A 12010-nucleotide genomic window follows, 5' to 3' on the forward strand; every position below is an offset into this window, starting at 1 on the left:
CGTATGTATATTCCTTTACATTTACTAATTATTTGACTGAATGATTAAGTGCATTACATGAGGTGAATCAGTATTAACTGGATGAACACTAAGTGTTATTAAACTGCTTTTCCTGAACTGAGAAATGAGACAATTCAACTTGTCTGGTATTTTTATCCTTATGTCTGATAGTCTTTCAAAAGAAAGTCTTTCAAAGTTACATTTATGATAGTGTGAAATAATATCACATGAATACACAGAATACTGAAAAACTCAAGGCACATATGATATAAAGCTGTTATTCTGTATCCTAAATAATCTCAGGATCTTCATTTGAGTAAAAAAGCTTTTAGTAACACCTTTAGGAAATCACTAGTTTTATAAAACACTGCTAAATTTTACTCATTATTTCTTTCACCAGGGAAGGTCGTAACAAGAAGCCAAAAATAACACCCATTAATGGCTTATCTGTTGAGAGTAGGAGATATAAGAAATTTCACAGAAAATCCAGAATTCTTTTATTCTATAAAATACATACATTATATACATAAATATTACAGTGTATTCCACATAGTTCTTTTTTTTTTTACTTCTACTTTTTATAAAGGTTTACAGAAAGAAGCAAAATTTTTATTTTAAAGCAATGGATACATAGTCTTTAAGTAAAATCTACATGTTCCTGAAAAAAATGAATCTATGGTTCATTTCTATAATTAAAGCATATATTAAAAAATGAATTTACTTTATGAAGTGTTTTCTTCATGAAATATAACTCTAAACTACGTATTTGCTATGTGTCAAGCCCTTCAGTATCACACACACAAATGAAAAAATTACTTTGCCAATGATTTCCTTTAGCGTAAAAATATTCATAATAGCAATTTAAGTTACAAAAACAGACTCCATATTGATAGTGATAAAATAAGTAGGCAAACAAAATTCTACTAAAAAAAAAAAAAACCTACAATCTCTCTGGGGCTATAATTTCATGGAAGTGAAATATATTTTTAGGGATTATCCCATCTTCAAAACACAGGCTGTAAGGACTAAGCATCTCTCTTTTTAGGTCTGTCTGATAAGCAGAATTTAAAATATTTTAGGCAAATATACTTTACCATGCACCATTGATTCATTAGTTTCTATGAATTTATGAAGACATACATTTTGAAAAAGCAATGGATTTGATCTCCTTGTGTGAGAAAGCTTTCACCTTAAGATCCTCTCATGAACTAATGTAAAATAGGAAAACATCTATTGTTAAAATATTACCTAGTTTCTTATTTCTGTAAAATACTATTTTCATATAGTTTTCTCTTGGCATAATATATCTACACTCTTAGAAAATAAAGTGATACCATCTGGATCAAATGAATTGTCCTTTCAATTACATAGCCAAATGCAAGGCTTGGAGAGTTGCTTTAAAACTGAGTTATACTCGATTATCTTCAATTAATGTTTATTAAAACACAAAATTACGGTGACTAGTTTTAAAAGAAAAAATATTCATGGCACTAATCAAATGTTCAGTGATAATGACAAATCTTAGTTCAGTTTGTTTTCCAAAATGATTTAAGAAAATTATCAGAAGAAACCAACAAGATATGAGCTTGAACAATGAACTGCAAAACTGTCATAAATTGTGATGATTAACCTATGGACTAACTACAGATGTGGGACATGGTAATTGAGGAAACTGGTGGAGAGTTTCTATGGTAACAGTTGGATATATGCTCCGGCGTCTTTAGGCGGTACTGTCACCAGGTGTGGTAAAAGTGGATGGAATAAGACCCAAATTGAGAAAGATTATTATTTGCTATAGATTCATGGAATTATGGAGGCTTATTCAAATGGAACCTGAAAATTTAAATTTTTCATTAGGGTAATAGCTGTTGGAAGTCAAGAGGAAAGAATGAGTAGGCTGACGGTACCAATTTAAACAGTTACCTCGGGCTTGAAAACAGCTAGCCTACAAAACAACGTGAGGACTATTAGCAAGCCAGTAGGACCCCCGTGGTGTGTGGGAGGGGGGCTTTTGGTGGGAGCACAGTCAGGCCCTGGGTGCTCAAGAATCCAAGCCCCAAGGACAGGCATCTAAGTCACAGTGCTGAACGTGAGATGGGCAAAAATTTAACTGAAATGTTTCTTCTTCCTTTGCAACTGATTCTAAGGATGCTGCCTTTTTTTTTTTTTCTGCTCCTTGTATTGAGAAAAATTAGGAATAAAATACAGCAGAGGAAAAGGGAGTGGGGAAGAGGCAAATGGGACACAGCGGGAAAGGAGGTGGCCATTCACGTAGCATTCTGAGACCACCCAGATGTCCGGGCCTGGGACTCAAGTACCAAAAAGGACTGTGAGGAAGGTGTTGCTGCCTAAGAGCTCACCTGCTCCTCTGCAAAATCCTGAACTAATCAACATATGAACCTTCTGAAATACAATAACTTGGTTTAAAATTATCCTGTGGTTAAGAGTTTGCCCATAGCTGCATTTACCCATACCCACATCTGATTTTATTTTCCTTTTAGCTCAAACTCTCATTAAGCTTGAAAATTCACAAGAAGTTAAACATGGTGCAGAGAGGACCTCTTGTCTTTTGATAGCACCCATGCAGCCAGTAACAGGAAGTTTCAAAATTTTAGATTATCTTGGTTGGCATTTTTTGTTTTACGTACATATGTTTTATGCTGAACACCAAAGAGAAATGTCAATACTTGCATTAATTAGGAGTTTGTTCACACCTCTATTATTGACCCAAATAATTTCTTAGCTTGTTTTTGTTAAATTGACTAAAAACGGATGTATGAATTTACACATCTTGCTTTATGGTGGCAAAAAACAAATAAGTATTTTCACATGATGACAATTTTAATCAACACATACATAGAATCATAAGCAAAGTAAACCAACATTCAACATGTATTTGAAATAATATATTTGATGTATAGTAAAATATACCTGTGAAGTGTGAAGTGTAATTACTAGATCAATCAAGAAAATAAGCTCAAAAATTTAAATGTAAGTTTATATACTGATTGAAGAATTTTTTTTTTTTTAAATTTGACTTTAAAAGAAGGTAACTTCTCTGGTTCATTTTTGACTTTTTTTTTTTTACTTTTAGAAGTCAACTAGTACTCTGTTGTATTATGTTACATACATATTGTATTACATTATATACATAAGAGAGAAAAATGAAAAATAGGTGCTTTGCATAGTAAAGGATAGTTTAACTGAAGAATGTCTGGCAAAAGGCAATGCACAGTTTGGCAGAAAATTTGTATAGCGAGCAGACCCCTACCCTACCCATTCAGTTTACCATTTGCTTAGAATTTCTAAATATCCTGAAAGTGTAAGAAAGAGGGAAGCTGAGTAGATTCATGTATCAGAAAAATCTATAAATACGTATTATTCATATCCTAAAACAGATAATAAGGTTGTCTTCAGATAAGGCAGACTTTAAATTTGTTTTGTTCTATCTCTAGACAATTAATGTGTTTAGTTTTTAAGAAGAGTTTTATAACATAGATAATTCATAAAACAGAGGAAGTGGATCAGTAACTAGTCCCTTTACTTAAACTCACCTACTGTGAATAGTTTAGATATAATTTTAGCGATATTTATGAAATTTTAACATAGTTAAAATATCGCATAATAATTTAGCATTTTTCCACTTAACATTACTATGTTTTTTCTTTTTTTGCATATCAACTTCATAGCCATTACGTTTATGCCCACATGAATGGTAGATATTAGGTTGTTTCTACTTTTCTGTTGAGGCAAAAATAGACTTTTGTTTCATAAATGGTAAAGTTAACCTAAATATTCTGGGATTGCTTAGAAAGGAGGAGGCTGGCATTGTCAACAAGATCATGAAATTTCTTCAAAAATCATGTAATTTTTTAGTACAATGAAGCAAAAAAAAAAAAAAATCATGAAAATACTCACCCTTACCAGCTATAGGTCAGCAAGGAATGAAAAAGCATATTAAATGGATTAGGAGCATATTGATTTCTGTAGCTAGTCATTTTAATTTTATATTATTTCCTTACTTTCTACTAATGACTCTAAAAGTCGTTCTTCCTAGAGATGATCAAAAGAGAAGAAAAAGAAATGCTGTGGAGGTCCCAGAAGGCAGGACAATACGCCAAGGGCTAACTGCTCTCTGGAGAAGTCCAACGGCTTCTCTGAGAGAGGTCAAGATCAGTAAGTATTCTCAATCAATGAGGCGGAAACACATTTTTCTTCCTTCTTCCTCACCTTCCTTTTTAAAGAAACATAAAATAGCAGTCTGCTGTGATAGAAAACTTTACTAAAAGCCTGGAATACAAGAAAGCTGTCGTTAACCTAACAAGTTTGGATTTTTTACAAGTGAATCAAAGGGCAGGAAAACCCCATTCCACTTAGCCTCATCGACACCGCTCTGACAACAGGCTGACATCTGATAGCAGAACGGTTTTGTGAGACAGATTACATGGCTCTTTGAATCAGCTCATTAGCTGATCTTATATTTGTTAATTCTGAATCGTGTAGTTACGGCCTTAATGTCCTAGGCCAGTGGTTCCTGACCACTTGCCAGCACACAAGACGGATGGTATCCAAGACCTCAGTGCGCCCCTTGGGTATTTCCTGCCCTTAGGATATTAAAAAATACTGACACACAAATCAATGAGGAAATCTTATCCTAAAAATAATTTTCAAGGTGCTATAACTCAGTGGTTGCCAAATGAGGGTGTTTCTAGCTCATCTTTTACTCTGGCCCCCAGAACATTTGGCACTGTCTGGAGATATTTTTGGTTATCAGACTGGAAGGAGGGGGTGGTCTGCTACTGGCATCTAGCAGTGGAAGCCAGGGATGAAGCTAAGCATCCTATTAAACCACGGGACAGCCCTCCTGCCAACCCTTGAAACAAAGCATTATCTGGCCCAAAATGTTACTAGCGCCCAGGTTGAAAAATCTCGCTCTAACTTAAAAAAACAATCATTCTGTTTCTTGTCAGGATGCAGTCCCTGAGAAGAGATTTACTTCCTACGTGAAACAACAAAAAATTCTGAAAAAAAAAAAAAAAAAAAAAAAAAAAAAAAAAAAAAAAAAAACCACACACAAAAACCCACAAAAAACCCCCCAAAGAAACCCAACAAAAAAACATTAAAAAAATAGTTCTCAAAACATGGAGTATCAGGCAACCCAGGAGAGTGATTCCTAAGAGATGGGAAACAAAGGAGGTGAGTTGAGGCTCAAGTTAATGCAGGAGAAACTTTCAAGGCTGTGGCACAGGCCTGAGAAGCCCCAGAGCACCCGTGTGCTCGCCCCGTGGGGAAGATGGACGGACAGTTCAGGGAGGTCGGAAAGCCTGGAGCCAGCCTGCAAGAAGGCGGTTTGCTCCCACTGCCTCTTTCTATATTCGGGGGGACACTGACCACCCCCACGTGTGAGGACACTGCCTGCGGCCAGGGAAGAACTCAGCGTAAAGGACGAGAGGGAGCAGTGCCCACACTCACACAGAGCCTGCAATACTGCTTGTTCTCAACAGCCAGGAGGAAACCTCAAAGCTCATGGGTCGTCAGTCTCTAAGAAGAATCCTGGTCCAGAAACGAGGAAAACTAACCCAAGACTAGACGCCGTTTAGTCCCATCTAACAAAACTTAAGAGTAATATTTGAAAAGATTGCACTGTTTCCAAGTAACTTGACTGCGTCTGAGAATAGAGCTCAAGAACAATTTCATGAAGAAAACTACATCAAGGCACATTATAGGCTAGTTGCTCAACACCAGTGTTAAAGAGAGTATCTTTAACGCAGAAGGAAAAAAAGACACATTATATACCGAGGAACAGACAGAAATGAGCATATTTCTCAATATTAAAAGAAAAAGGTGTTAGAGCATGAGGCAAAATCCTTAAAGCACCAGAAGAATTTTTTTTTTTCAAAATGAAGGTAAATTATTTTTCCATGTATAAGAAAACCAAAAGAATTAATCACCATCAGACTTGCACATAAATCAAAAGAAATCCTTCAAGAAGTGAAATATTTTTACAAGACAATGAAGAACTGAAGAATGCTAGAACTGATAACTACTTGGGTAAGTTTATAACAAATATTTCCTCATATTATTTTAATTTCTCTAGAAGATCACTGAATGTGAAAGCAGTGATGGTAAGAGCAAGACACTGTGGGGTTTATAACATGGATAGAAGTGAAATGTAGGATGAGAGTAGTCCAGAGCCCAGAAGGGAGAGATGGAAGTAAACTATTTTAAGATTCATATACGATGCATGTGGGGCTCTACTATCACATGAAGATGGACTGTAGTTAAGTGGAAAGATGGACATTTTAAACCCTGAAACACAAAGGCCCTGGACTTGAGCTCATGTTCCATCTTCAGTTATTTGGCTTAATGTGCTATTAAGATGCCTAGATATGAGAGTGAAAAGAGACTAGTTATGTGATGTATGAACAGAAGAACAAAATAATGCATGTCAAGACATTATCTCCCTGGAGAAGAGGCTTAAGAGTAAAACCTTTTCACTGAAAAGCCAAAAATTGAATTTAAAGTCACAGAAATGACTTATGACACAAGAGACCAGAGAAGCTTTGCAAAGGAGTGCAGCAAGTTACAGCTGGTTTAATGATTATTAAAGCTGGGTTTGAAAATGTTTCTATAATTATTCCATCATTTGTTATTAATCACTTGTAGATTCAAATGAAAAATAACTTTTTAATGATTTAAATTAGCATACGAAGGATGACATGAATACTAAGGTATCTAGATAAAGTTGGCTTGATGACTTACTCTTTTTTACCAATCTACAACAGGAAACAGCCTTATTATCCTTTAGAATGCTTAAGAACCACCCTAGGAAGTGCTGGTCCACCATTCTGGTGCCCTAGAGTCCTATCAAAGACTATTTGACTTCACAATACTTTCCCTATTTTTATAGCACACGTAAGTTAAAATAATAAGTCAAGAAAAATTTTATTGAAGTTTTGGAGAATTTTCTTACGCGTTCTTGAGATTCACAGATACACCCCAGTGCTTGGCAAATTCATGACTAAAACCCCAGGCAACATCTACTCCAGATCCGTGTGAAAAATTAGAGAGCTGATTCTATGGCTACTAATACAAATGATTTTTATTCAATTAGGAATTCGTTAATAATATAAACTATGATACTGAATAAATGTGTCTCAATTTTATATCTTATTAAGGTCATTAATTGATAATCAAATTATTTTTCAACAAAACTTACAAAGCTGAGCATCTGCATGGAGAGTTCCTCCTTTAGGATTCAGTTTCTGGGTTTGAATCGCAGGAATGGGTTTATATGACTGGCCTGTGGCCCTATACATGGCCTGAACCCATAATACCCTATCCTGTTCATCATCACTGGCAAATATCACAGTGTCTCCCTCTTTAACTGCATTAAAGAACATCTGACCACCCTGGAGGCCTGTGGAGGAAGAGAGAAAAGTCATTAAAAACTTGCGTCATTGGCAGATTTCAAGCTCATTCACTGACCAGTCACATGGAAGACAATCAGTCTGACATTAGTAACTCAATGCTATCAATAAGAGAAACTTTAAATTTCCCTATCACTTTAGAAATTAAAACTAGCTTAAGGAAACAAACAGTTCATGACACAGTAGTAACATCCTGCAAGCCACACCAACCTAGTCCACAGAATACACAGCGCAGTGTGCAAGCTCACGCCAGAGAAGATGGTCTGATCTTTTGGTACATTTCCTATTAACCATCAGGAGAAACATATGGGATTTTAGCAGAAAAGAAATACAGGTAGGGCAAAAATGATACTTGTGTTTGTATGGCATTTTAACCTCTGCAAAATTTTTTCACAAAGAAGGTATTTTGTATTTTTCTGTGACCAGTTACTGTGATCTCTGTATTTATTAAATCTCTGTATTTTTTAATATTGCTTCATTAATTTTCCTAATCTCCACATATTCATTACTTCATTCCCTTGCCAATGTTAGATAGCCACTGTCTAGCATATACCTGGGATTAATATGGAGGTATGGAGAGAATTATAAGAATGTGAGATTGGGGAAAAAAATGGGTCAAATACATAAAATTTCATTTGCCTCTTCTTTCCCTATTTCTATCTCTTGTACCTTTTTGCTTTCCTGTCAAGAAGTTATAGAAGCATTGCTGGTATTTCTCACATGATTTTTCCATTACAGTAACTTTTACATATTGCATCCTTGTCCAAAAGATACCAGAAATGAGGAGTTATGGCTAAAGCCAAGTAGCCCTCAGAAAGATATACTCATGAAGTCTTGTCCAGGTACATAAGTGAAACATGCTCCCTATTCATTCAATGGGCTTTGAAACACAGAACAGGATATTTATGAGGATTTCATCAATACATGAAAGGCAGAGAAAGTGATGTAATTTGGAATTACCTGGGTGGGGATCTGTATAATCCACAGTGTATCCTTCAAGTTGCATTAGTTCCTGAGGTTCAGACTTTTTTTCTCTGTAGCTACACATAGCAAATGTGTATTGGCTAACCTGCACAAGAAAAGGTTTGCAGATTGCTTGCATTACATTTCTTTGACTTTTATTAGAAGACTCTGTCAAAATTTAAAAATCACATGATTTGCTTATAAATTGTTAAATGTTAGCATTTTTTCAAAACCTAGCTCAGGGATTAAAGCACCTTTCATCTGTCAGCTTGCAGTCAGGCCTTCCATGCCTCTGGCCCAGCGTTTCCCAAACCAGTTTCCCAAACCAACCTTCTGTTGGTCAACATTCTATGAGGTATTAATAGAAATACCATAAAAAAGCGCTTTTGTTAAAAATATGTTTGAGAATCACAGGTATATAAACAGGCTCCTTCTTCTGCGTGTTTTCTCATGGCCTTTAATAGGCTAACTTACTTTGTGAATCTTTACGACACAACTGGAACATACTCAAACTTATATGATCATGGAACTGTATTTTATTTTTTGAGAGAGAGAGAGAGAATGCGTGTGAGCACGGTGGGGGGAGGGGGAGAGAGCGAGCAAGCGAGCGAGCATCTTAAGCAGGCTCCATGCTCAGTGCAGAGCCCTGTGGGACCCAGGATATTTAACAAATTCCCCTACCCCTGGACAAGCAGAGCAGGACTAACTCCATTTTGTGCTACACCCGCCACCTCCTGTATGACCCCCACATGACCTGCTTATTACTTAAGGTGCTGCCCCATCCTAGTCAAGCCGCTGGGCACACCCTTACCAGAAGTCGGCTCATAAAAATGTAATCCCGCCTTGTGCCCGCCAAAACTGCGCGCCAGTTCTGACCAGAGTGATAGGCCAGTTCAAATGGTTACTATAGGGTGAATCTTCATTCCATCGGCCCTGCGTGTGGACCCACATGACTGTGCAACTTTCTATGTGTGTTACAATCCCATTGGCCACTGGCCCCTCCCTATAAAGCTGCTACGCCTCTTAGCCTTGGGGTCCAAGTCCCTGCTCCGCCATGTCGGGTGCACTTGGACCCAAGCTCGAGCTTGTGAATAAACCCCCGTGTGCTTGCATCGGTGTCGGCTCCTCGGTGGTTTCTCGGATTCGCGATCTTGGGCACAATAAGCCCATGTGGGGCTCAGTCTCTTGATCCTGAGGTCATGACCTCAACTGCAATAGAGAGACCAATGCTTAACTGACTGAGCCACTCAGGTGGCCCATGGAACCACATTTTAAAGCATACTTAAGAAAAAAAAAAAAAAGGATTTCAATAAGTGTTGAGAATTCAGTGGCCCGCATAACCGCCTCACAGGCTGGAGTCTTAGGCAGCCAGTGACCAACACGCCCAGGTCTACATCGTCTCTCCATCCTACTTCTCTTTTGAAACAGGCTTTACGTCCCGGTGCTTCAGCCTGGCTGACCTATACCTACAGTTGCAAACAGCTGTCCGGCACCTCCCTGACGGTCCCCCCGGAGTCACAAGGCTGTATTTGCACCGATCAACAGGGCTAAGGGGTAAAAGTAACGCTGGCCCAATCTGGGTCAAGAGCTTACACCTGTGGCCAAGCATATCCCATGGTTCCATAGGTGGGCTCTGATTACACCTGTGGCCAGGCATATCCCATGGTTCCATAGGTGGGCTATGAGAAGTTCCCCTACATGGAGAGAGGAGGTGCTCTTCCTAACTGGAGAAAAGAATGTTTGGTGGTCCTAAATTGCAAAGTATCTCTTAACAGGATCCATGGAAAACAGAGTTATGCAAATTATGCCCCTTTTCCACTTTGAAACACAGATGAAGGGATCCCTGGGTGGCGCAGCGGTTTGGCGCCTGCCTTTGGCCCAGGGCGCGATCCTGGAGACCCGGGATCGAATCCCACATCGGGCTCCTGGTGCATGGAGCCTGCTTCTCCCTCTGCCTGTGTCTCTGCCTCTCTCTCTCTCTGTGACTATCATAAATAAAAAAAAAAAAAAACAAAACAACAATATACAGTTGGATTTTTAAATCTCCAAGAATCTAACCTTTTAATAGGCAAGTTATATTTGTTACTTTTGGTGATATATTTGCGATCATTTCTATTATCGTACTGTGCTCATTAACACACTTATTTTTCCTCTTATTCTCTGTCTCTACTAAACATTAACAAAATTTCCCCTTTTCTCCGATAGTGCGGAAACTATATGTTCTGCTTTTATTTTTAGTGATTGCTCTCTCAAATCCTGTTGTGTTTTTAACTCCTCTGTCCTGAATATGGGGACCTTTGAGTGCTCTAGTATCGTCACCTCCCATCTTATAAATCGGGGCTCGTTTTTGTTAGTACTACCTCGTTTGAGTAATATTTGGTGTGTTAACATTTAGTAAAAGGAAGTATCAAAGTATGTTTTCTCATACAGTCAATATTTATAGCAGCCCTTGTCTTTACCGATTTTTGGCCACTACTGTTTCTTGAATCACACTCCATCATGGAGTTCAATTTCCTTCTTTAGTAAAAGCTTTTTGAGTCGGTGTTTATTTTAAAATCGGTCTTCAGTTCTCCCTTATGAATGACTGTTTAGTATATATGGTATCAGTATATTGGTATATTAGTATGTATTCAGTATATATGGCATTTCAGGCTAGTCATCATTCAGCACTTTGAGGACATCATGCCACTGCCAGAAGCTTATATATCCATGTTACCAAGTTTGATGAAAGTCCACGTGTGGTCCCCTTGTAGTTAATTTGCCTTTTCTCTCTGGTTTCTTTTAAATGTTCTCTTTATCTTTGTTATCCTGTTTTAATCTTTAACTTTAAAAAATTTTGAACTTTACTCCTGATGTTGGGCTTGAAATCACAACACGAGATCAAGAATCCTGTGCTCTATCAACTAAGCTACTCAGGTCCCCCTGTTATCCTTAGTTTTGCTGTGAAATTTTGGGGAGTTTTAATGTTATCCTGATTGATAGTTGTAGTATTTCTTGTATCTTAGAATTCATGACTTTTATCAATTTTAGAATCTTGTTCATTATCTTTCCAAATGTTGACTCTACCTCATTTTCCCTTTATTCTTTCTTCAGATTCTGTCAGAAATGGGCAGCCCGGGTGGCTCAGCGGCCTAGCTCCGTCTTCAGCCCAGGGCCTGATCCTGCAGACCCGGGATCGAGTCCCACGTCTGTCTCCCTGCATGGAGCCTGCTTCTCCCTCTGCCTGTGTCTCTGCCTCTCTCTCTCTCTGTCTGTGTCTGTCATGAATAAATAAATTAAATCTTAAAAACAAAACAAAATTCTGTCAGAAGTATCTTGGAACTTTATATTCTCTCCTCCCTATTTTAAGCTCTTACGTTTTTTTCATTTCTCTATGCTGAGTACTAATTTCTTAAGATTATAATAGTCTATCATTAATTACATCACTAATTTTCTCTTTAGATGTGTCTAACCCAATCTAACCTGTCCAATAAGGGTGTAAATTCAATGACTGTTTTAAATTTTTACTAGCAGCTCTACATAGCCCCATTCCAAACCCTCTTGTTCATTTTTCATAGTGTTATGTTCTGTTTTGTTCTTATACTTCTGGACCAGTTTATAAATTTCATCACCATAAA

The 12010-nt window shown here is 37.5% G+C and overlaps 1 protein-coding gene across 4 annotated transcripts in view; it reads right to left on the reverse strand.

Annotated features, from left to right (window-relative positions):
• Positions 1-12010, reverse strand: part of CADPS2 (calcium dependent secretion activator 2) — a 447623-nt gene that overhangs the window by 127146 nt on the left and 308467 nt on the right. For all 4 annotated transcript variants that reach the window (XM_055314464.1, XM_055314463.1, XM_055314462.1 and 1 more), the window contains exons 10-11: positions 8391-8499; positions 7220-7420 (exon numbers count right to left, since the gene is read on the reverse strand). In XM_055314464.1, the coding sequence (XP_055170439.1) occupies positions 7220-7420; positions 8391-8499 (310 nt within the window). The remainder of the gene's footprint in view (positions 1-7219; positions 7421-8390; positions 8500-12010) is intronic.

Source organism: Nyctereutes procyonoides, unplaced genomic scaffold (genome assembly GCF_905146905.1).
Source record: "Nyctereutes procyonoides isolate TBG_1078 unplaced genomic scaffold, NYPRO_anot_genome, whole genome shotgun sequence".
In the NCBI taxonomy this organism is placed as follows: Eukaryota; Metazoa; Chordata; class Mammalia; order Carnivora; family Canidae; genus Nyctereutes; species Nyctereutes procyonoides.